Genomic DNA, 25,527 nt, shown 5'->3' with positions numbered 1-25,527 from the left:
GAACCGCTAATTACGATTTTCTAAAAACCCGAACCGGAGATGAACCCTATATTTTGTTTGTTTGGCGTTGGACCCGAACCGGAACCGAACCAGTAAAAAATGCAGTCTGTTTTATATTTTATGATTTTTTGCCAAAACAGCGTACCAAAAAATACTCGAGATAACACTTACATGGCGTGTCAAAAACAACAGTACACGGGCAAAATTCTTTGGAGTTTGATAAGGCCAGGTAGATGATGGGTAGAATTGTATTAAAACGAATAAAAATTTGAACCGGTTTAAAAACCGCAAACCGGTTCGGACCGGATATTTTGCCCGTACCGGAACAAAACCGGAACCCGAAAATATACATTTTTAAAAACCTGAACCGAACCCTTAAAAACAAAACCAAGTGAACCCGAACCGAACCTGAACCCATGTGACAAGTGGTTCGACTCCCTGGTCGAGACGCCCTAGTGCGTCGTTTCAATTTTCCAAGGGCGTCACGGAATAGTTCCGTTTCGTGGCTTTTTGTGGTTGTATTAATAAACACAACTTTAATAATAAGTGTCCTAACTAACTTTTATTTGCTGGTGCGTCGCAAGCCCAGAAAACTTTTCCAGATGCGTCGCAACAAAAAAAGTTTAAGAACCACTGCCCTAAACCAATGTTTTCCAAATATTTTCAACTTTCAGGACTCTAGACCGGTGGTTCCGAAAACTTTTTTGACGCAACGCAAATATTTCTCAAATTTGTTTCTCTCGCCCCATGGATATACATTAAATACTTTTTTCTGAGCAAAACAGGTAAGCTTGTCAAAAAACTTGATTAACAATAAAAACTACTACGGAAGTTAGGGGAATGTGTGGTCAAAAAAGCGAACAGGTATTATTGAGTTTTCAGACAAACGACACTTACTTAGACAAATAAGGTATGACGTCACAAACTAAAACAACATTTATCGCATTGAAACAATTTGTTGCGAAATTATTGTTACGCAACAGTTCAAAGCTGTGATATATGAAAACTCTACGGTGCAATGTTAAAAACTAAATGCCTTTGTTACAAAAACAAACGATCCAAAAACTGTTCGGGTGATGCAACCTTGGAAAACTAGACGTGATTGTGGCCTTTAGATGCGAATTTACAAGCGTTTCGATCTAATCATTAGATCATTAGATTCTAATGCAATACCACAACTTGGATAAAGATGTAATTTTACATGACAACTTCAACTTTTCGAAGCTAACACCAGTTATAGTATAAACAGTAGATACAAAACAGCCTTCCTCATTTTTGAAATCACCAACTTTTCTAGTTCAACGCAAAAATACACAATTTTCATTATTTTTTATTTTCCGTTTTTTTGTTAATCAGCACACATTAAGCAAAATTATAATTTGAAAACTTGTTACAGCCATTTGCACATGTGCACGCCATATTGTAAGACTCTACGAAGCAGAATTACAACTAATATTAGTGCCCAATGTACCCCCTTTCTGTTGAACTCAAAACATAGTTTACAAACATATTGGTTCTGTGTAAAACTTTTTTCCCTTTTAAATGTAAGCGCAGCACATGAAGCAATTAAATAACAAACATCTAAGGCCTATGCTTTTGAATCTGCTGTTGTTTGAACAAGATAACTATGTACACCATCAGTTTCCATACGTAGATCCAGCGCACATATTTCTGCCTGAATAACTGCTTTCATAACTTGAATGCAAATGATGTGCTCAGCGTTGGTCATACAGCTATAAGATTATGAACTACCGCTTCGTAATTGTATGTTCAGACAGATGATTGCGACATCTATTATCGGTTTTGGGTTTTAAATACAGCTGAAATGCTTTTCCAGTGTCAACAAGTGGCTCTTGTATAATTTGTGCCAAAATGTCATATTTCTAAAGTAGTAATATCGAAGCCATGGGGCCGGCAGACAATTTTGCAAGAGGGGGGAAATTTTGACACATACTTACCATATCATATAATCATGTACAAACAGGCATAACTTTTGTACTGTACAAAAAGGTAGATACGGTTAAATGGTCCCTTTACTTGCATGATACTTATTTATTCATTGGATTTCTCAGCAAAATATGTTAAATCTGCCCTTACGTGCCGGCTGCCATGATTGAAGCTGCAATTACCTGTTCAGGAGATAATCTTAAGCGAAAAAGTTGTATTTTTGGGAAAACAAAACAGTGATGAAAGAATAGAATAAATACCTTTTGTCGGAAAGACCCGATATTTGTCAACGAATTCTAGCTTAATTGTACTAAAGCCACAAAAATAAAAACAGTATTTTTAACACAAAGCATTATTGAGACAAAAATACTGTCGAGATTATTAAGAAGAAAAAAAAACGATTTTCAGCGATTTATGATAAATTTGTCACATAGTGGAGACTTGCGACACCATGGCGTTAAGACTTTTGGCGAAACGCTTTTCGCCACTAATTACCAAGCAACGTAATTTTTTAAGGCTGATCCCAGATATGAATGTATTTTCATCTTAACATTTCTCAATGACTTACAACGTTGCAAAATAGAAAGTGTTTAAATAAACCAACAAAACTTTTCAGAGCCTCTAAAACCAAACCCAAATGGGTGGCAAACATCCCAAGAAAGTGTTCAAACTTTAAACCAAAAAAACACACATAGGTGCAGTAGTAACCTTCACAAAGTTTCCGTACTTTTAAACAATACAGAACTCTAACATATCAACAAAGTACTTATATACGGTTACTTGCAATTGAAAGAAATATATAGTAGGCAATAATTTTCGGACATGTACCACAATGATTTGGTAGTATATAGCCAGTTCATCACAGTTCGCTCTCAATTCTGTGTAAAGAACTATCTCAAAAATGCTGAAATCATATTTCTTGTTTGCTAATGTCCACCGTCACAGTACAGACACACCCCTGTGTACTTTAGCACTAAGGAAACGAAAGCCTAACGCCCCCTGTTGGACACTGTTTTCCGGTAAGTGGCGCTGTTCAACTGTCACGAGGCGTTTTTGCGGTGGATCTTTAAATGCTGATGAAGATGGTCGCGTCGCATAAAGCCGTGTCCACATTCCTCGCAACTAAAGCGCTTTTCACCTAAGAATGACAAACATATTGGTATAGCATAAAGGCAACCTTACTAAAGTATAAGTCATTTGTTACTCATTTGTCCTTTATTGTGACACATACCCCAAACCACGAACACAAAACCATTTCCCCATTGCGGCCGCATAACAGATTTTATTTTACTAAAGGTTGCAATGGTATCCGCTGTGCCTAAACAACACATATCTAGCAGCTGGGTGTTTACATCCACTTGGCATATGACATATAAAAATGTTTAAGTGTTCACGCACGGGCGTTTAGCACATAAATTTTACGCGATTCCGCAGCCCTGACCTATAAGCTATTATGCCAAATTTGTTGGTGGATCTTTGTGTATTTTACTGTCTAAATAGAAAAAAAGTAAGGCAAATGGTTGTATTTTAATTCGTTAAAGTTGAAATTGTCAAAACATAGGGTTTGAAATACAGTAAGCCGCTGTTAATCTGGACCCGTTTGGGCAAAAAAACGTCCGGGTTAACCGAGGTCGATTAGTTCAAGTCTTACCACATTACAAATCATTTGTTTCTCGAGATTTGTCCGAATTAAGTTAAGATCCGGATTAACCGAATACGAAACACTTACCGGTATGAGTTCTAACATGTCGTAACAGTTCGTCTGAGCGATTAAATCGTTTGTTGCAGTTGGTTGCAGTACATACATAAGGTCGTTCTCCAGTATGCGTACGAAGATGGGCTCTCAGGTTGCTGGTTTTTGTGTACCATTTTCTACAGCCTGTGTGATGGCAAATGTGAATTCGGGGTCCTTTGCTTTCACTGGTACGACGCCTTGAACAAAACAACGATTTCTTTCTTTGTTTTGTTAGCATACAATTAGGTCAAAAAAATATAATTACAGTAAATATTTAGTCTCATGGTCAAGTGAAACATAATACAACCAAATTAAACAGTAGGCTTTAGCGTACAACAAATATCATAAACCACAAAAAAATCTTATTCTATTTTGAATTTGTCATAAGAAAGCTTTGCCTAAAAGATATTTGTGTGGTAAGATTTTCGTATGTACCTTCCAGCCATGATGCAGTTGGGACAGCTACAGGGGACACGTTTGTTCTTTCTTTCAGACTTTTCTGCAATAAAGTAAACCAATTTTTAAACCATGCAAATTATGCACGTAAACAGCTGACAAAGAAAAAACTTTAGTAGTCATTTTTAAGCTTTTCACATACCACTATAAGGTACTTTTTTGCAGGATACAAGGGAACTTTTTGTTTTATACTGCCCTAAGTAATAAGTGCAATACAAAACTGTTGACATGTTAAAAAAAACTAGTTTCATGTGGTCACTAACTTACCACGCTTTTGAGCACCAACTTTCAATGATGTCACTGCTGTCGAAACAGTCTCCTAAAATTAAATAGTCACGTTGAATTTCCTCAGTATTTCTATCAACACAAAAAATAGGACAAACCTTTAAAGATTTTTCACTTGAAGCTGTCACTGGAACATTGCCGGTTATTACCATAGGTCCATTCTTGTTCATAGTCTGTTTAAAACAACTAGGTATTACAGTAGAATGACAAGGTTTTTACTACTGAGCATATCTTGTAAAGAGCATTTTGACCAAATAGATTCATTGCAAATTCTTACCTTATATTCATTCATTGCTTTCAAAGCCAACTTCAAAATTTGCTGAAGACTTTCTGGCTGGAAACAAAATCAACTTATTGAATATTAGCCAGATTTTGAAGACATTTCATGGTATTTAAAGAAAGTAAAGAGTGCTAGGAATGCTATGACAAAACAAGACCAGTGGTTATATTTCTTTTTTTTGTTAACCAGTCTGTATTACCACTACTGGGTTTAAAGCTAAGTGATGTGCAGAATTAAAAGCAAACAAGGAGCCAAATACAAACTAAAAAGTGTTTTTAAAAAATATCATTCAAATTCATGTAGGGTTAAGTAATAAGTAACTCACTGAAGTGTTTGGTGGAACTGTGATCTTTACTTTTGAGTTTGATTTGTCTTGGATGACCATATCTTGGCCAATACACTGGGAGGTACTTTCGAATTTTTCAGTCGGACAAGAAGAATTGACATTGTCCAGTCTTGAGATGTTGGTCCCGGCAGGCAGATAATACTGTGCAGTTGAAACAATTGGGCTTTTGCCAGACAAAACATTGTTGGTTTTTTCAACATGGTTTAGAGGAGCTTGGTTTGTTTCATTTAAGAGTGGAACCATTTTTCCTGCATTAAAATAAACCAGTATAAAGATGTGCATAAAACAAAGCAAGCCTTTTTACAGCACTTGAAACAAAATTAATTTTGTAATACAGTGACAGAGTCTTAAACTCAGAACCTTAATCGTTTGCGTTTGAATGAAGAATACCCCACCTTTAACAATCTTAAACTCCTGTTGAACACCACTATTGGAATCAATGCTTGGCTGAAAAACGAAATACAATATAAGGTAACCAAGAATGGAAAATATTTTCAAGTAACAGAATCAATAAATTTACTTGGAATACATAAATATCGCCTTATAGGCATCTTCAGTTCCTTATTCAAGTAGAATCAAATACAAGGTAGAAGCCATATTATACAGAACCAAAAACCTTGCCAAAAACTTTTATTACCTTGTTTGTTGGCAAGAAGTTTTCACTGATTGAGTCTGCAACATGAATTAAAAGAATGATTTTCAAATACAAGATACAAGTCTTCGTTGTTACAGTCAGTTTTTTTCAGGTGACTACAAATTAAAAGGTTATACTTATATACTTTAAAATATGGGAGGCAATTTACAAACAGCTGGTCAATATAGTTTCTTGCTCAAGCAAATTTATGTGGCCAATACTATGTGCTTTTTTGAGGAACAAAATAAAGTTTAGAAAGCATTAAATGGCAGAAATAGGCAATGCAAACTTACCAGAATGTGTTGTAGTGCTTTTGCTTCTAATTGGCTTAAAAGACAACCCACCAATCCCGGCTAAAGTACTGCGACTTCCAATCTAGTCAAACACCACAAAAAATAATGAAATGGTAAATGGGCTGGTGACGTGAGGTAAACATAGTAACATACCACTGGAAGGCTAAACTTCTGTAGGTGGAAACTTTGGTTTGGGTGGCATAGTGGAGCTGTACTGAGTATTTCTGTAAATGTAGGCCCATCACTTTTTACTTGACTACATGCCTTAGCAAGTAATATCAGTGGTGAAGATGAGCTCTGAAAGACAATAAAGTGCAAATTTGTTTGTAATATTTTGGGAACGGTAAAGCAAATGTTCAAGCAAGATCACCGTAATAAATGGTGTAAAATAGGAATACAATGCTACAAAACATGTACAATAGCAAATTCAATTGCATAGTTTGCTCTTTCAAATAAAAAACTAAGGCATTTAACTCATAATAAATTAACAATGATTTATAACTTGTTTGGAAAAAGAAAATTATAAGGTGGTGCAGAAAAAATCTCAAATCGTTACCTGGGGTTCGCAAGCAACCGATGTCAAAATTCCTACAGAATTGGTTGACATTCTTTTCTTGACAAAGACTACAATACGAAACTGCTGCACGCAAAAACTATGAAATTTTAACCGCGATCCACACTCACAGAAGTCATAGTCAAAAACCTTTGACCCTTGACCCCAAAGTTGAAAAACCGACCAGCCTTGACCGATTGAAAAACGACATAGAGAAACAGAACTAATGTATTAAAGGTAGCTTACATGCAACAAATTGAGTGTTGTTGTGTTATTTTCGAACCTTGGCTAAAAAATATAAGTTTTGTCTTTACCACATTTTAACACCCTTAAGCGACGCTAGAGAGCAATTACCGTATACTCGATTGTAAGCCGCGGCTTATATTGTTTTTTAGCCGCCGTTTGTGCGGCTTATATTTAAAATTCATACCGAAATTATTTCTAGTTTCTACACTCCAACATTTTAAATTATTTGGGGTTCAAAACATGTATGCGTGTACAGGTTATACGTCGATATACGTTCTGTTGGGTACAGTTATCAACGTAACTAGAAAAATAGTCATACCATATAACAACAGAAAGATGTGTTAAGAAACAATCGTATCTAAAATTTCAGCGTGCGGCTTACAATCGAGGACGGCTTACATTATTTTTTTTAACACCTCAACATGCGGCTTACAATCGAGGGCGGCTTATAAACGAGGGCGGCTTGCAATCGAGTAAATACGGTACTAAAAACGTGGAATAGCATCCCAGCAGAACTTAGGGATGCAGAATCAACAAGACATTTTATTGTAAATATCACTTCTTTTTGTTTACACGAGGTCGAGGCACTATAAACTAGACTACCGACTTTCCTCCTGTAGGTGTGTAGAAACTATTTTTCAGGCATGCTTCACTTTGAAACAACACTATTTACTGCACTCACAAACCCACGATATAGTATAAACAACGCCATGACAACTCCCACCAACAGCACGCTTGTTGTGTTTTCGTTGTACCACTTGTGTTGGGGCGATTGGCCCTGTGGTCAAATTACCGTTTTCCCAAACACGTATTTTACTGCATAGGCATGGGTTTAATTTAACGTGTTCTTGCTGCGTTTGTATTTGTTTTTGTTGTTTTTTCTCTATTTCTTGAAAATCTTAAATATTGACTAACACACAGATACATGCATGATTTTTACCAAGCACTAAAAAATTTCGCTTGCAATATTTTTGTCTTGTCGTCACAGCATAAACTTTGCATCCTTTCTGGAACTAGCAAGCTGCTGCTGTATGACTTTGTTGTTAGTAGGAAATCTAATGACTGAAGCGTCACTTTACCAAGGGATCTAGCGAACTATAAGCTGTTTAACCAACACTTACGCCGATTTTTATTTATTCATTTTTTGTTTCATTCATCTTTTTATTTTTATTGTACTGTTGTTATTTTTTCTTGCTTTTTATTTTTTTGTCATTCATATCTAAGTTATTCAATAGAGTAGCAGATTATTTTCTTTCAAATTAATTCCCTGGATAACTTAATATTAGTCCAAAGTGTACTAATAGCATGAATATGTACTTTGTGTGTGTGCTCTGCTGTTTCTTCCGGCGCCTGAAACTATCCGACAGGGTTTCTTTCGGTGGTTTCTTTTCCTGTCGAACCCCACCCTCTTTCCCTAACACGGGTGGTTAGTTTATACCCCCCCCCCCCTCGACTGGTTCCACCAACGTCCCACCTCCAGTCGTGTTTACTTTCAATGCGCCACCTCACTTTCCCCAGTCACCAAGCGGCGGCAAGCGCCTTGTATAATGACGGTGTAGCTTAGTGGTTCCCAATCGGGGAGGAATTTCTCCCTAGGGAGGAATTTGATGAGTTTAGGGGAGGAATTTCATAAAAACTATAAAAAATGTAAAACTGTTCGATCCGGTTCACATTTGGAACCGATTGTAAAAGATTCTGAAATGGACATCCCTAATTATAAGGTCTATTTCAAATTGCTATAATTTTTTATGTTATATTTGTTTTTCGTCTTATGGGGAGGAATGAATAGTTCGAAAATAAGCACAGGGAGGAATGTAACAAAAAAGGTTGGGAACCACTGGTGTAGCTGCAGCGCGTTTAGCTCTCATTCATCAATTGTGCCCGACACTTTTAAGCGCTCCATAACGTTTCAACGTTACGCACCTATTTTCGGTTTGGTGATTGTTTTAGTGCATATGTGTCTTTATGTTGTTTTCCAAGCGCAATAAACTCAACTCAACTCACCTACTATCACATCTCTGCGTTTTTTTCTCCCGGATCTAACAATATCATGCCAACCTACATAGAGCTGATCTAAACATCTTGTTGGCTAATTGTGTTGCGTATTGTGTTGTTATTTTGATAAAAAGTCGCGAAAGGAACGTAGATTAACTACCAAAAGTAACATTGTGTGAAATGCTAAGATGGTTCGACAAGAATTAAGACAAATGCAGTGTGCATGAAAGGTTTTGAACCAAGTGCAACCAAACGATAAAAAACGAACCTTATTTGGCCGAGTCCCGTGTGGAATTTGTCTGTTAACACACGCAGACCGGCGGTTAATATTCAAAACAAATTTTAAAACTTGCTGGCCGCAAATAATATTTTTGTTAAAGTGACTGCATGGGGGTCGACACATGTGGTAAAAATCGCCGGACTTTACTCATATTAAAGTTTATTCCCTTTTGCGCTCAAACTGTTTAAACCCACACCACAACGAACCCAGAACAGTCGCCCTACTTTCCTATAAACGTCCCTGTAAACTAAATCACGCCATTCGGAAACATTTACAGCATCAGCAATAAAAACTAATTGACTTAGTTGCTCACTGGCCCAAATAGTTTCACGGGGTCGCGCCCACCGACTTTGTTAAGCAAAACTACAGTTACGTGTTGAAGGTTACTGTAGGTCACAATGCAAGTTCAAGTTGAACTGGTTGTAGATTTTATCTGACCGCAACGTAAATCACACGTCTCTTTTATTGGCGTGGATGCGCAGATGCACAGAAAAACCCAGAGTAACCTTTAATCAGCTGATTCTGTTGTTTTTTCACACTTTACATGACCTTGTAGCAATGTTTTTTTGCAATAACCATTTTACAAGCTCGGTATGAAACAAGCAATAGCCTACATTTCACAGAAAACCCCAGAGTAACCTTTAATCAGCTGATACTAGCGTTCTTCACAATTGAAGTGACCTTGTAGCAATGCGTTTTTTTGCAATAACCTTTTCATGAGCTTGTAATGAAACAAGCAATAACCTACATTTCTTTAAAGTTTAAACCAAGCATGTCTTTTTATATTCAACGGCGGTTGCACCTACCAACAAGATTGCTTGTTAGGTTAGGAAGAACAAGGCATGCCGTTTGAACCTTATCACACTTTCGTCAACACAATTTGTTTACCGTCACAGAGGATACACACATCTTAGTTTGCAATTTGTCTAGTTTTGGCTTGGGCGAATTCTAATAATTACCGTATGTCAAGTTTGCAATGACGCAGGGTTTAATAACACATTCTATTTGTGTGCTAGAGATGTGTAGAACAGCATGCCTCCGCAACCTAATAAACTGAGTTTGTTTTCAGTGAATGGTGAGGGGGCAAAGGTCACATTTTGACCATTGCTACTCCAGTTCAAGTAACGCGCCACTAGCTGGTCGACTTTGCCCCGCGATTAGCTTACTTCGGGTTATTGACATCTCCCGTCTGTGACCCTGCGAGCAGTGGCGCGTAAAGACGAGGTTACTCCAGTGCATTCCGTGACTGGTAACACGCGGTTGTTGCCTCACAATGCATTGGAATCGAACGATTCATCGTCTATTTGAGAATAATTGAACAGTTTCTACATGTATTTTTGTATCAGAGGTAACCATAGAAACATCAAAAATTGAAAGCCCAGAAAAACGGTTATTTGTTTTGTTAAAGCTGCTTAAAATACTTAAATCGTGTTACTAGTCAGAGAAACATATTTGTTGAGGAATTGTATTGCCATAGTGTTGTCCAAACCCCGGTTGACAACTAAAAACGTGACTTGCGACACGCCAGTGGTATGTGGAGAGCTGTGGAGTAGCATACAACGGTCTGTTGCCATCACATCAGAGGTAACTTTAGGTCAGCTCGACGAAGAGTGGCCCGATCGAAGGGGGCGAAGTACATTTTTCTCCAACGAGAAATGAGTATGCGTTGTTTGGACGACAGAAGCTGCTTTGTGGAGGTATATAATTACGAATGTGTGGTAAATGTGGTCTGCTTGGATGCTGTTGTTTGCCTATTATTAGATACGTTTACTTGTATCACTTTAGTTTTGCCCAAAGCGCAATATATGACATCACTAGTGCCGAGCGAACATTCATGCGTCATTATATCTGTTCTGCGTAACAACTTGTCTGTGAATTTTGTCGCTTTTGTTAACAGTTGAGGCCATACCTTTGGAGGCAAATTGACGCAGTTAGCATTTACTGTTGCGAAAACCAGTGTTTAATTATGGGTATTTAACGTTAACTGACAAAGGCTAGTGTTTGGGGGTGCCCACCGATCAATGATCTACCGGGGCTTACGTATGTGTGTATGTTTGCACTCGTGGCTTGTTTAATTTGAGTCACAAATGCTCCCAACCAATAGGGTCCCAGTATTTCAAGGGTTATGTGCGTTTGTTAGACTTGGCGTGCCCTTCCAAAGACCACGAGCTTTGCGTTATTGTACAAAGTACAAGGAGTGCTCTTAGTGAAGTAAGAGGGATGGAAGGCAGGCAGGCTATTTAGTACGTTGCTTTCAGTTTGCTTAGTTGCTCCTTGGGTCGGCAGCCTTTCTTCAGAAAACAATGGGCTTTTGTGGTGTAACATAAACACCGTGTACTGTGTTACAGCTCGACTGAAAACATTTGAAAAGCTTGCTAGCTTCCAGCTGTAGAGGAAGTGACTAGCATTTGGGTTGCTATTAGCGCCGCTGTTGCATGAGGCTGCCTTGAACTGCTCAAATGGCAACATACAGTGGAATACCGAAATGGACTCAGGTTTCCAAACAAAAGATACAGAGAACTGATGAATGGATGAGTTTTACTAAGGAGTTGTTTGACAACGTTTCTAAACCACTGTTAGAAAATGGTATCCGTACATTTCATACTTTGCCTCAGGAGGAACAAAAATTGCTGGTTCTTGATGCTGTCGAGGTAATGAAAACTAAGCCAGCCTATGCTAACCTTCTTGAAGTAGTTAACAGCACTTTAGATCAAGAATTAAGCGCCGAGGCTAATGCAGCAGTTGCGAAAAAACACCATAGTTTATCAAAACTTGACTTTATAAGTTTGGAATGCGAGAATGCCGTGGAAGCCATTTTAAACAAATGGCCTGAAACGAAAGTGCACATGCGCCAGTGCCTAGGTGTGTTTTTATCTCCCAAACTGCGTTACCTGCTTTGGAAAGTCCAGTTAGAGAACGACAAGGCTAAAAAAGATTACCAAAAAGCTGTACTGTCTGGAGACAAAAAGCGACTGGTGTCTGAAATAGATTTTGAAATCTCTCAAAAAAGCCAATCGCTTTTAATATCCGACAGCACTTTAGGCCCGCTTCAAGTCATTAAGGCTGCCCAGTCAGTCATGCGGCATTTGCTGTCGTATTACCATCGCGGATCGACTGACAGAACCGGCTTGACAGATACAGAATATTTATTGGCTGTGCCGTTTGTGTATTGTACGCTTTCAGCATTTTTTACAAAAGACGACAAGGTGCCCCAACAAAAACAAGTGCTAAATACCGAGGCCTTGGCTGTACTGGCGAGCCAATACAGCATGTTTCTACGGAAAAGGCCTGAGTATATGACAACTTCGCAGGCCGGACGTAGTTTTAATGCCTTTGCTACAGAAGTTAAACATATTCTTACCAAAACTGATCCTGTTCTTGTTAATAAGCTTGAGGTGCTGGTTTTACGCCAGCACAAATCGGAACCAAACGTTAAGTCAAGAAGCTTTGTGGAAGTGGTATTTCCATGGCTACGTACTTTGTTAGTCGGGTACCTTTCTTTGGAAACTGTAATGTATATCTGGGATCAGATGATGGTTGGTTACGGGGTTGAAAACTTTGACCCTCTTCCGTCGTTTTGTGCCCTGTTCATTTTGATAGCACGAGATAGTTTAGTTGAAAGTTCAAACTGGAAAGAATTGGAGTCCAAACTGAGGTCAAGCCTTAAGAACCTAACACGAAATGACATTCGGGGCGGTATGATACAGTACAAGTTAAATTCTAGGCTAAGCGGTGTTCTTGAAAAAGCAGGGACAGAGAAACGCTTATATCCTGTCAGCCAAACTTCTACACTTAACAATTTGCCTCCTTGGAGAGAATGGTACAGCGCAAAGCTGAGTAAATACTTACGTTCGAACCAACAAAAGAAATTGGAACAGCTGCCTTTAGGTCCACTGTTGGAAGACGACAAAGACGACATATCTTTGGGTTCTTTTCAGGGTGAAACTGTCGAAGAACTACGAAACGAGAGAGACAACTTGGTGGAAGAGTTGCATCTAATGCGAGCCGAGCTAGCTGATGCTCGACAAGACTTGTCTGAAGAAAAACTAGCCAAAGCAGAGCTCCAAGAAGTCGCGGACGAGCAGATAGACCGACTTCGCCGACAGATAGAACTTGCAAGGCGACGTGCTGCCCCAACAGAACCCTTTTCAGCCAGGGACTTTGATCTCACCGAACCTGAATACACCGAAAGTGATACCTCCAGTGTGATTAGCGCCCCTTTACCAACGCCACCCGCATCTTCCAAATTAAAGGTAGCTAAGAGCCCAGAACACGGGCCAAAAGCGCCAAGCAGATCCCCTTCGCATAGAGGTTACACTGAAGTAGATGGCGCTGTGGAGTCGGCCCCGGAAGACAAAGAAGAAGATGTCAATAAAGAAGAGGAAGAGGCTTTGGATGTACTGCGAAGTATTGTGGGAAGGGTTATGTCCGGAGCTAACGCAATGGCTCACGGAGTTGGTGAAGAACAAGAACGATTGAACGCGAAAACTGCCACAGATATGAAAAACATTCGGCGCGCTTTCGATCAGGCAAAGATGGACGTTTTGGGCAAACCTATGACTGATGACGAACTAACCAGTTTGCCTGAGAAGGAACGCATGAAAATTACTCTAGTTTTAAACGAAGCCACTAAAAAGCGCCTGCAGCGCCTAAAGTTGGTGTAAGAGCTATCATGTGTGCTAAGAGACCCTGGATTTTTATATGCTATTGCTATACCAGGGGTGCACAACCTTTTTGCTAAGACGGCCGCGTCGCAGATCCTTATTTCACCAACGGCCGCCAATTTTAGAATTAGTCCAACGGGCGACTTAAAGGGGGCAAACGGGCGACAGGGTGCCCGCGGGCATAGGGTTGGTGATCCCTGAGCTAAACAGTCAAACGACCAGTGAGCTATTTATGACGTCATAATCTATATTGTGACGCAAGAGGTGACTGTTTATTTGCATTGTTCGCACACAATAGACGTATATAAAGTGTAAAGCACAGGGTTACTAGGCTGGTAATATTCTTTACAGTCTTACAAAATCTATTCAAAGCAGTTTGAAAATCAAAATATTTAGCAAAACAGTTTTTTGTACGTCACAGCCGCCAGTGCATATATTTTAATAGACATGTTCACGGCCGCACAAAATCGTCTATTCTGCCGCATGCGGCCGTACGGTCGCAGGTTGTGCACCCCTGTGCTGTACGAAAAGTAATAGTTACAAATATAGTAAGTTTGTCAGGTTTCGTGAAGTTGTTTTTCGAGACGCTTTGTTGTTTAAATGGAAAATACTCGTCTGGCAATGAGTTTGCAATTAAGGTGCTTTTTACTGTGGTGTGTTACTCGGCTAAAAAACAGCCAATCGTTCTTTTTATTACCACAAAAGTGCCAAATATGAGTGTTTGTGTGAGATGTTATATCTGTTTGTCATAAACAACCTGGGAAAAAACGTCCCATTGTGCCACTTTCATATTTGAAGTGATTCACTTATTTTTCTCACTTGAAACTCTTGACCTCCGATTGTCTGTTTTAACGTACAGGTGTATATGACATTTTTTGATGTTTTTATTTGGTACCGGAGGCATATGCGATCGTCATGTCATTGGTATACGGTTACACATAAACAAGCATAACAGACGCAGTTTTTACGGGAAAACATTGACTGTGGTGCAGTGCTTCGTCGAAACTGGGCTTCACGTCGCTCTGGGCTCTTCCCTTTGTCCCCGGTGCACATTAACCTACCGACAGTTGGTGTGCAGAGGTCACTGTAGCAGTCAGTTCGCGAAACGCCCACAATAGTGCTTCGGTAGTTGGCTTTTGAACTGTACGATGGACGATTATGAAATTTCCGATGAGTTCGAATGATATAAATACCGCTCAAATGTAAAAATCTAAATGGATTTGTGACGCATTGCATCATTAAAAGCTTAATGAACTGAATGAACGACGTGACGTAAACCCAAAAAGTTTGGTTTTGCCAATGTGCTTGTGCTGTAACGTGTATTGTGTAGAGCCATTGTATTTTTAGTTCCTGTTGATTTTAGAAATGGTAGTGTGATGTTGTTGTTGCTATTTTGTGAAATTCAGTGTTTTTTTATGAATTCTCTAAGCCATTTATAACCTTTATTTTAGCGTGTTTTAAGCCAATCCAATTTGTAACTTTACCTATGGCCACAGCAGTAGCTTTATATTTACAGCACTTTTTTGTATTTTTACAGAACTTATTACTAAAGAGCCTACGCTGAAAGTAAAAAGCTTAACACCTAAAACGAACCCGATATTCTGGCTCTGTGCCAACTTTTCATGCTATGTTTTCATCCAACGTTCTTCAAGTAGCTCCCTCAGCTGCAGGACTCTTCTACGCAAACCAGTTTGCTAACATGGGGGTGCATAGGGCCCCCACGATGTTGCTAAGCAACGAAGTAGGGAACGACGCTGGTGTTGCCATGGACACATCGTCGTTGTGCGAAACCGTCAACGATTCCTTGACGTGTCACCATTGCGCTTTTCAATGTCGTTCGGCGACGGAAATGACCCAACACAGGTGGGAGGAACATCCTCTGTTGATGAAGAAGAAAAAACACCTGATGACGTCGTCGGGGGCTGGACGAAAACGTCAGATGTCGGAAAATTTCGACAGGAAGATCAGCGAAGATGTGAACGAGGAGCCAAGGATGAAAAGAGCCACCAGCACTGATAGCAAAGACTCGAATGATTCCTCCTCTGACGAAAGGATGTCACCTCACGAGGTAATAACTTTTAAGAAGGTTTAAGTTATAGTTTTCGAGGCCTTAGGTCAGTGTTTTTCAACTTAAAACCCTCAAATGAGCCCTCGAAAGATTTTAGAGTCGACCACCTCAATAGATACTAACATACTTTTAAATCTCGTATCCTGTTTTCTTTACTTTACAATGTCCTTTAAGTTGCCGCAGTCGGTTATTATGGGGTATAGAGTCTTAGAAGACCAAAAAGGCTTGAGAAACACTGTCTTAGATTTGAGCCTTAAGCCTTAAAGGTATTATGCATGCAAGCGTTTCGTGAAAAGTGGCCAAGTTTTATTCATGTAATTGGAAGATAACACCAATGACCCAACTGTATAACATCGACCCTTATAAATTTTCAAATGTATGAGAGCATGTATTGTAACCTATTAGGCTTCAAAATTCACAAGACCCTATGTGTAAGAAATGCTGTAAATCTTTTACCGACTCAACCACATGTATGTATAGTTAAAATATATATATATGTCATTTATCTTGCTGAATTTACAAAATGTTTCTTATTTGTTTTCAGTTCAACGTTCTCAACAAAGTCAAGTCAAGCAGTCTCGGTAAGTACCCAAGACACACACATATATAAATTGTCTGTTTAAGGCGGTAACCCCGCATAGGAGCAACTAATTCGGGCTATAGGTCATTTGGTTCATCGAGCTAACGTCATCGAAAAAAATTGTCAAATATTTACCAATGCGCCTATTGTTGTGTAAGTACATAGACTTGGCGTGTTGCAACTTTGGACTTAGTGCAACAGAGCAAATATTAAATAACCTACGAGCATTACTACAAATTGGGTGTTGTAAAACATTTGACGCTAATAATATTTCAAATTTGCCGTTTTTTATGTTTATAAATAATTCTGTATAATTAACCGAAAATTTTGAACTTTGGGTCAGTTAGCATAATTTTATCTCATAGTTAATTACCACAACTAGATAACAATCTTGCAAACAGTTAAACGCATCTTGGCATCATAATCACACCTGCTGTCAACAGCCATCACTAATCAATTACGATCTTGACCGGATTCAAAGATTAAATTAGGTCTCACAGACAGCAATTCAATCAGTCGTTATTATCGTTACTTTGCAGGCGATATCCCATCTCTTGGGCAAAACATAGGAACTGATAAAACTCATCAGCCAAATGGAATCCACGCCCTAGGTACTGGCATGGAAGGCATAGCAGCAGCTCCATTAGTTGCGCTCTACGGACAGCATATGATGAATTGCATCACTACAAGGTTAGTTTTGCATTTTTTTTTCAATATCACTTGTGACAAAATTTATATTGACATATACAGTAAACCTCGGCTATTCCGGACCATTTGGACCTAAAAAATGTCCAGATTAACCGATGTCGATTAGGAAAAGCATTACATTACAAATCATTCGTACCTTAAGTTTTGTCCAAATAAGGCGAAGACCTAGGTTAACAGAATCAGGTTTACGTCTAAAAAGACAAACACGTTTTCTTATTTACCACTTTAAGTAATTTCTCCTACAGCAAACGCTATCGTTACCAAAAATTTGGTTGAGTTAATTTTCCACAACGAATAAACGATGCGTGTTTAGATAAACGTTGGTTTGCCACATAAGCTTAAACCAGTCAACAACACCTTGTTTTGCCGAATACCTTATGTTTATCATCTTAGTATATACGCATTGTGGCTTAGAACACCAAGGGTTTTAATATACAACAAATGAGACAAATACATACGGCCGTGATCATGACTGTAATGAACCTCTTGTATTTGACATCCTGCCTATTGGTTGTCGGCAATCAGCACACACAGACAATAAACATTGTTCCCACACAGCAGATGTCGTGGTCTGGCGTTCACGGCTCCCGGCCTCCCCAATCAGCTATAAATAGGGGTAAACACTTAGCTTAGTGAGCTGGGATGGCTGTGGCGTCCGACCATTATGTCGACATAGAATAATCGAAAATAAGTCCAAGATTTTAATTTTATGTCCACGGTCTTTTTAGGATTCCAAACAACCGTTTCAGTTGTTAACATACACCGAATTTGACGTTGAAAAGTTTCCAACGAGTTGTAAAAAAACATGCAACTTCTTAATTGGTGACAAATGTTTAATATTGTGGTGATAGAAACTAACCAGTATATGTTTATTTTGCAGTTTGCTGGAACCTTCCAAAGCAACTAAGACCAATTCACCTCCTGTCACACTGGCCCCAAAGCACTCTCCTGCAGCAAGCGTTTCAAACTACCCCAGTGCCCCCGCTTGGCCCCTGGGAAATCCCCCTAACCCTACACTTCACAGCACCTACATTTCGGGCGATAAACTGTCACAGGGCTTCGTCGCCACGCCAACCAGCGCCAGTATTTCTAGCGGTTATAATTTCTCGCATTTTCCGTGTGTTGTGCCTTACCCAGTTTCATCGCTTATCTCATACGACCAACTATCCAATCAACGGCCGTTGTCCGCTCACGTGACTGGCGTTCCGCACACTGGCGCTGTGGAGCCACCGAGGAGCGAAGTTGGCAAGGTCACCGGCCATATTTCCTGCAGTTTTACGCCACCAAATGGTTTGACAAGTCCTGCGCAATCCAGTAGCCCCAACCTTGGCACTCAGTACCCTAATAAGCTCTCAGCGTTGTCAAACGTAGCAAGCAGAATCCTGACCAATGACATGAGCCGCTCGCCTCACGTGATTGCAGCGTTGGTGCCACCATCTGCGTCCACTCGACCTCGAGTTGCCCATCATCAAATGGGAGAGTCCCGTGAGCCAAAGGAGCGTTCTTCTCCCATCAGTTACGCCAATACGACAGCACAGTACCTCGACGCCAAGATGAAACAACATCACATTTCGAGCCCTGCGTCAGCCATGCATGTGGAGTCTGCAATGCGAGGTGTGACTTCAAGATCTAAAGCGGTGGACAAAAATGAATTCGAGGCCATGAGATCAGGCAGAGTGGCAACGACCAAGCAAACCAGGCCCATGGAAGTAAACAACCAGCAGCACCCAGCAAGTGTTAGCCGTTCGACAGACGACCGCATGAAGTCGCTAGAGGAAGCATTGCGTAACAGCGACTGCTGTGAGGGTAATATGCACATCAGCGTTATGCCAATGCAGTGTCCTGACGGCAAGTGGAAAATGGTTCGCGCAAAGCGCATTGCTGGTGCCTGGATCATTCAAATGCCTGATAAGGACACTACTTCAGTCGTTTTGCCACGCGAAGCACCAAAGGCGCCAACTATAGGTCAAAATGGCGGTACGCAGCGTTCTTTTGCGAGGCAGTACATGCCTGGGGACGCTTGTAAGCGTCTTCTGACTGACGGTTCCACAAATGCATCAAAACATTACAATCGGGTTCAAGGGCATGAAAACCCACTTGTACCAAGTGGTGCTATTATGAGCCTTTTGCTTAAATCTTAATTTGTTTCTCAAGCTTTTGTACATTTACTCAGTTTCAATGCTTGACTGTACCTGACAACATCTTTTCTTTACTTGATATCCTGTATATGAAGAGCTGCTTCGCTCAGAGCAGGCTTTCTCGGAATCGATAAAACAAATGTTGCAATCATTTAAAATAATTGAGCTGATTTTTCTGAAGGACTGCGTTATGGCATGCGATAAACATACTTTTTGGACAAATTTGTTTCGGTAAACTCGCATCAGGTAAAACGCTTTTCATCTGTTGTTTCTCTTTTGCTATTTTTCTGCTGTGTACTTTTACGTATCCCTTACGCGCTCATGTAACTGTGCATCGAATTGTGTTGACGTCAACCCGTGGCTGTAATAATTTATTTCTTTGCCTTTCAAAAAAAGTTCCTGCCGATATATGTGTGTGAATTAACGATTGTATTATGGTGGTGCGTTGCACAAAATAATTTTGTTGTCGGTGAAGTTGTGATGTAAAATCAATAAATTACGTCACTGAAGTTTTGTGTTGGTGATGCAGATGTGATTTGCAAGCAGACAAAACCAAACCAATAAGCTGTTTACTGTAGTGCGTAGCACACCATTGACACCTAACGGCAATGGTTTATACTAAAATCAACCTCAAGGTGACCTTAGTGATAATCTAGCATATGGGTGGGCAACCTTTGTCACTGTTGGGCCAAATACAATTGCGATGATTAGATCGCGGGCCGCACCTTTATGTAACACAAGGTAATTTTTACTTCGTTGCATACAAGTAAAATTCGCATTTAATTCTAGCAATATATTGTCAGATCGCAGAAAAATTGCACCGGGCGCACTAATCTGCTCAAAAAAACTTACTAATGGGACTCGTTTGCCAGTACATTTGAAATCCAAGTGTCTCTGCGGGTCGCACAACTTTAATCAATGGGCCACATGTGGCTCGCGGGCCGCAGGTTGCCCTCCCCTGATCTAGCAGATCTAGCTCAATGACACTAAAAGTGGGTGCCAGCGCACTCCTGTAGGCGTATGCAGTAGCAAATGGGGGCGCTATACATCTAAAGAGAAATTTATTCGTAATTGTGTTTGCAAACTGGGAGCGTCCTGGGTAGAGATGGGTCGAAAACAACAGCAACTAATTAATAACACTTTCGGTACGAGTGTTTCTACTATTTGACGTTTTTATAAGCAACCACCTTTATTCTTGGGAAACCCTTCTTTCTTCACACGTTCTATTATGATTGTAAAGTCAAAAAAACGCTACATTGTTGTGCAATAAGCAAGTAATCAATTAGTAGTAAGGTTTGGCATTGTTCGACTTAGTTCATGCGACCCAATCAAAAATTGCGATGTTCGGTACCACGGAACCTGGTTCTGGCGCGGTTCGGCCTTGTTTGCGTTCTACAACGTTTCAACGTTGTGCAGCTATTTCCGACTAGGTGATTATGTTAGTGCTTTGTGTTCTTCCACCAAGCAAAATGAACTCAACTCCACAAAATTGACAAGCTAGTATCATGATAGAAGTCAAAACTTGAGATGTACCGAATCGGATTAATTTGGGTTCGGTCGAAATCGAATAAACCGAATCATTTATGACGTCATGTTAAGTCTTAAGATACGCGTTTGACATGAAAACATAAGTTTTTCTACCAGGCAAAGAGTGGTGCTACACAACAGGATAGTTGTGTAGGCTATTATTATCGTTTTAGTTCTGTGGGGTTTAAGGTTGTCTGGACCATGGTTGCCAGCCTGCAAATAAACTACTGAAACCGAACCTTTGCAAAAAAGGCCGATTCAGCTAAGTATTCGGTACATCTCTAGTCAAAAACATCGAGATATTTTCTGTTCGAATGGCGTTTTAAAATCAACAAGCTGTCAAGGGGGTAGTACAGAATAGTTCGAGAAACACTGGTCTACATGTAGAACATCATAAAGATAATGGCCCGGTAGTACCTCCCAATAACAAATTTCTGGTTACTTTAGTATGTCTGCAGACCCTTACTGAATACTGACACACAGTACTACCTAGGCCTAGACAGAACCCGAGTACTCGGTACCGAGCGTCGCTATTTTTGATGCTCGGTCGAGCAGTTGCACAAACTGGCACATCCATGCCCTGTATAGTGTATACGAAACTATAGGGTTCGAAAGGTATCAAAAAATGACTGTTGTATTAAATGCGTCAGATGTTGGAATAACGCGTATTTCTGGGGTCTGTACAGCTTTACATACCACTGATGACGTAACGGACCCAGGAAAGCTACAAATCTAGCGTGGAATTATAAATGTTTGTGACGTCACAATACACCGAATATGCCGGGGGGCCCACCACCGATCATTAACTTACGACGCTCGGTGCTCGACCAAACAGAACATTTGCAGCTTTGGCCCATCCTAGTACTACCTTATGAAACATTCTCTTTGTTTTCAGTGCACGCAATATGTATCAGTGGCATTTTATTGGTGACATCGGATCCACAAGCCATAGAAGCCGGTATTTATGCCTTGTAACCACGGCTGCGACGACGACCACGGGCCCGTTCGAACTTGCGACCCTTGGAGCGAACGTATGGCTTGGTGTGGCTGTGTGGAACACCGGGCGCCCGGCCAAAGTGGCTGTAGACCTTCCTTGAAGTGCGAACACCTGTGTAATGTAGTGAGTTATTAAAGCAGGGGTCTCAAACTCAAACTTGTTTGAGGGCCAAAAAAATTTTTTTAAGTCAGTCAAGGGCCGCACTATTAGAATTTTTGTTGGAGTAATAACATGACAACAAAAATATGGTGTGCTTAAAAATGTTGTGCATTAATCCTATAAACTGTACACACAAAAATCTGTAGTTTTATAAATAACAAACAGATATACAGTGTAGCAAAGCGAAAGAACCTTGTGTACCTTGCTAAAAGGCGTGAAACAATAGCATACAATGACGAAACAATAGAAAAATATGACACAACAATTGGAATTGCTGATTCTTAACAGGATGGACCTTGTCGATCATAGTATTAAAACGTTGCATTTACTTCTAGCCATTACTAATAAAGAATGATTGTTTGTGTACTCGGTGGTCTGACAGGGTATTTCAGATACACACCTAAAATTAAAAGTCAGTTCGCGGGCCGCACAAAAACCCTTGGAGGGCCGCGTGTTTGAGACCCCTGTATTAAAGGGTAAACTGCTTTTTTGTTGACCTTTTAGGAAAAGTTAATGGCCTTTCTCTTTAGCCAATACATATGACATAACACACTTTAGCACTAAAATTGCATATTTTTGCCTTTGCAGCATTTTTCTTTCCTACCAGTCGTGAATTTACAATCATTTTTTTAATTACAAACTACAGTATATCTATTTTCGGTATTTTTTTGATGTTTTTCATTGGAAACAGAGTTCTGTTGTCAGGAATATGTCATGAACTTTCTATTTGCTTCATGGCGTAATGACATACTACTTTATGTGATTAAAAAAGAAAGCAAAAGTTACAAAGTCATTTCATACCTTGCAACAAAACTGTGTTCTGTCCCTTGGGAGCTTGTTGAGCTAACTGATCAAACGTTATGATGTTTCCCCCTGCAGCAAGAATACGAGCTCTAGCTGCTTCAGTGACGCGCAGGGCACAGACCTTGTGAAAGCAAAATAAGGTTAACTACAATTCGTTCTAGGTAGTGAAATTGGCAAGCAACTTATAAATGAGCAAATCACTTATAAACGTAGCACACAAATGGTAGTAAATATCATCAAACTCAAAATGATCTACATATTGATACTGTTACAGATCATGCAATCTGTTCTTATGGCGTTAGCATTCTATAAAGCACCATGGCTTTGGTTGTCTAACCATCACCACAAACATTGAAACATGGTGTGAAAAAAGTTCTACCCTATTTTCTGTGAACTAAAGGAATATGTGCTCGGTTTGAGTTTAGTTTGTGGACAAATTATATACGTGGGGTTTGTGACATTCACTGTATGAAACATTTAATTTTTTGGACCAAAAGAGTTAAGTGACACCAGGGGACTAAAAAGCTTTTTTTTATGCAGAGTCATATTTTTGACAGTTTTAAGCTCCGAGGGGAAGTAAAATACCTGAAGTTGAAAATAAGTTTAAGATGAAATATAAAATTTGTATGATTTCGCTTAACCATGTTCTTTAATTAGTTTTATACTTTTTTAAAAAACCTTGATGCGTCAAATTTCTGAAACGGGGCCTCTGGACCATATCTGAAATTCTACCAATGTGAGAAGTAGAACCCAAATCACAAAAGTTTGTGAATAACCATCTAGGGCAGTGGTTCTCAAACTCGGTTTTCGGGGCCGCATGCGGCTCCCAACTACTTATTTTGCAGCTCACACCAGACATCAGAAAAACACCCAAACATTGCTATTTAGCTTTTAAAGTAATAATCTTTAGTGATTTTCACGAGGTTTTGTTTTTTTGCAGCTCCCTACACACTTAAAAAATACCATTTGGCCCCGACAATAAAAAAGTTTGAGAACCACTGATCTAGGGGTGCAATGAGCATTAACAAATATTCAGAAACAAAGTTGTGTAAAAAGTGCCGGCAATTGGGGTTATTTGGGTTGGGGTGTAATAATAAAATTAAAAACAATAAAACCAACTTAAAAACCTAATTCCCAAAGTTTAATTTAGTTCCTAAAGCTGAAAGAACCGTACACTTGTATGTACATGCCTTCATGTCAGAATTTAATAACATTTTGAGATTTTGGTTCTCTTGTTGATAGCTCTTCGGTCTACATCACAATCAACCATAAATTTTTTTTTTTTTTAAACATAATTTAATTTTTTTTTTTAAACATAATTTAGGATACACTACACCAAAGGACCTGATATACAGGAACTTACATTCAGCTTTGGAATCTTGTAAATCCTGGTATCATTAGTGATAGTTCCAACAACCACAGCAGTTAACCCATCACGTCCTGGCTTGCCCATGTTACGTGCCTGCACATAAAAGTAATTGTCAACTTTGTTCAATCGAAGTCACTATTTGTTTCTTCAATAAAGGCAGGAGGCATAAAATTTTGAATGACTAAAGATTTGAGTGGAAATCCAAAAATTCCAACTTACATGCTTGTCTTAAAACGTTAAGGCTATATTTATGCCACATACAGTTACGAATAGTTCACACATTTTTTTGGTAAAATAGTCAAACTCCACATGGTACTTGCAAAAACAGTGTTTAGAAATCACATTAGTCTAACTTGATACTGGCAATATTCGTCATTTCTTTACCAAACGAGAGATGGACAAAGGCTGGCGGTTGGCTCTGCTCATGTAAAGACGCTTCAGAATAATCTTGTTGAACGAGGAATTAGTTCGACGAGCCAAAAACCTGTACAGCTGCAGAGGGAAGGTAAAACATCAGATAAATGTGAAAACAAATACATGAAACTTGTAATTTTCCATTGCTTAACATTTTCCAAACAAAATTTAAACTAAAAGTGGTAATGTAGCTAGTTTTAAAGATGATTTCAAGAGTTTTTGTGGGATGATTGATTTATACCTTTTTGTCTCACACATTTCATTCCCAATGTTTTTATGGTGGCCACTATGGCAGTTGCGCATGCCAGTTGGTTTTTTGAAAAAAAAAATTAGCACACCAATTTTTCTGAACTACATGCGAAAGTTTAGCATCAACTACTGCTTTGTCTTGTTTATCACTTGCATTGTACTGAAAATAATTGGTCCTACATGTGTCCTCAAGAGGTAATGCATGTCGGACATAGTCGTGCTACACGGCAGGCCAAAGTTCTTGTCATGAACTGCCATATTCTGCAGACTGGCTGGGGTGTGGGACTGTTCATGTTTTATAAAAACTAATGCAACAGGAGTAATTTGCCCAGTTTGTAAAATACATTTCCACTAAATTATGTTATGAAAGACTGCATACCTTCACCAAGAGTCGAATGTAAATGTCATTGCTCTTGGGTGACTTGCGGACAGCCTTTCTGTCCTTGTTGTGGCGAATATCAACTCCCTAAAAGGACAAAACAAAATGTTCGATTTCAAAACTTTACTGATAAAAACGGATTTATACGTAAGAACGTTTGGTAATGGTTGAGTGAAACATTTACAGACTGTTTATTTTGTTTTGGGTTACCAACGGGCTCCAAAAGAGGTAATGAACTATTCTGGTTTACATGAAATAAAAACTATGATTTTTACATGTAAATAATACTAAATATTGCAATAAATACATAAATTTAGCCAAAAAACAGAAAACACACGTTACCATCTCGGCTCGTGCTAGAAAAAGAACCGCATTGGTTTCACACAGGCTGAAGTAAGAGTTATAGAAATCACATATTTTT

The 25,527-nt window shown here is 39.3% G+C and overlaps 4 protein-coding genes across 4 annotated transcripts; 2 read left to right on the top strand and 2 right to left on the bottom strand.

The window, feature by feature from the left end:
- Window positions 1-2,146: 2,146 nt before the first annotated feature.
- LOC145205283 (uncharacterized) lies at window positions 2,147-6,693 on the bottom strand. Its single transcript, XM_080077970.1, has 12 exons — window positions 6,533-6,693; window positions 6,130-6,273; window positions 5,977-6,058; window positions 5,687-5,721; window positions 5,445-5,496; window positions 5,029-5,297; window positions 4,701-4,757; window positions 4,522-4,596; window positions 4,406-4,457; window positions 4,118-4,181; window positions 3,677-3,879; window positions 2,147-3,085 (listed from the first exon to the last, which is right to left on the bottom strand). The coding sequence occupies exons 1-12, from the start codon at window positions 6,581-6,583 to the stop codon at window positions 2,988-2,990; spliced, it is 1,182 nt and encodes a 393-aa protein (XP_079934096.1). The 5' UTR covers window positions 6,584-6,693; the 3' UTR covers window positions 2,147-2,987.
- A 3,604-nt stretch (window positions 6,694-10,297) lies between these two features.
- LOC145204126 (uncharacterized) lies at window positions 10,298-19,717 on the top strand. Its single transcript, XM_080076561.1, has 5 exons — window positions 10,298-10,747; window positions 15,252-15,782; window positions 16,327-16,363; window positions 16,902-17,052; window positions 17,951-19,717. Exons 2-5 carry the CDS (start codon window positions 15,342-15,344, stop codon window positions 19,209-19,211), a joined length of 1,890 nt encoding a protein of 629 aa, XP_079932687.1. The 5' UTR covers window positions 10,298-10,747; window positions 15,252-15,341; the 3' UTR covers window positions 19,212-19,717.
- On the top strand, window positions 10,765-15,199 carry LOC145204125 (uncharacterized). Its single transcript, XM_080076560.1, has one exon. It carries the CDS (start codon window positions 11,510-11,512, stop codon window positions 13,712-13,714), a length of 2,205 nt encoding a protein of 734 aa, XP_079932686.1. The 5' UTR covers window positions 10,765-11,509; the 3' UTR covers window positions 13,715-15,199.
- Window positions 19,718-21,643: 1,926 nt separating the features above from the next.
- On the bottom strand, window positions 21,644-25,527 carry LOC145204127 (large ribosomal subunit protein eL18-like). Its single transcript, XM_080076562.1, has 6 exons — window positions 25,449-25,527; window positions 25,107-25,193; window positions 24,449-24,556; window positions 24,059-24,157; window positions 22,693-22,816; window positions 21,644-21,843 (listed from the first exon to the last, which is right to left on the bottom strand). The coding sequence occupies exons 1-6, from the start codon at window positions 25,449-25,451 to the stop codon at window positions 21,698-21,700; spliced, it is 567 nt and encodes a 188-aa protein (XP_079932688.1). The 5' UTR covers window positions 25,452-25,527; the 3' UTR covers window positions 21,644-21,697.

Source organism: Phallusia mammillata, chromosome 8 (assembly GCF_965637545.1).
Source record: "Phallusia mammillata chromosome 8, kaPhaMamm4.hap1.1, whole genome shotgun sequence".
NCBI lineage: Eukaryota > Metazoa > Chordata > Ascidiacea > Phlebobranchia > Ascidiidae > Phallusia > Phallusia mammillata.
Note: the sequence above shows the minus strand (reverse complement) of the source record. Positions and strands in the feature narration are given on the sequence as shown.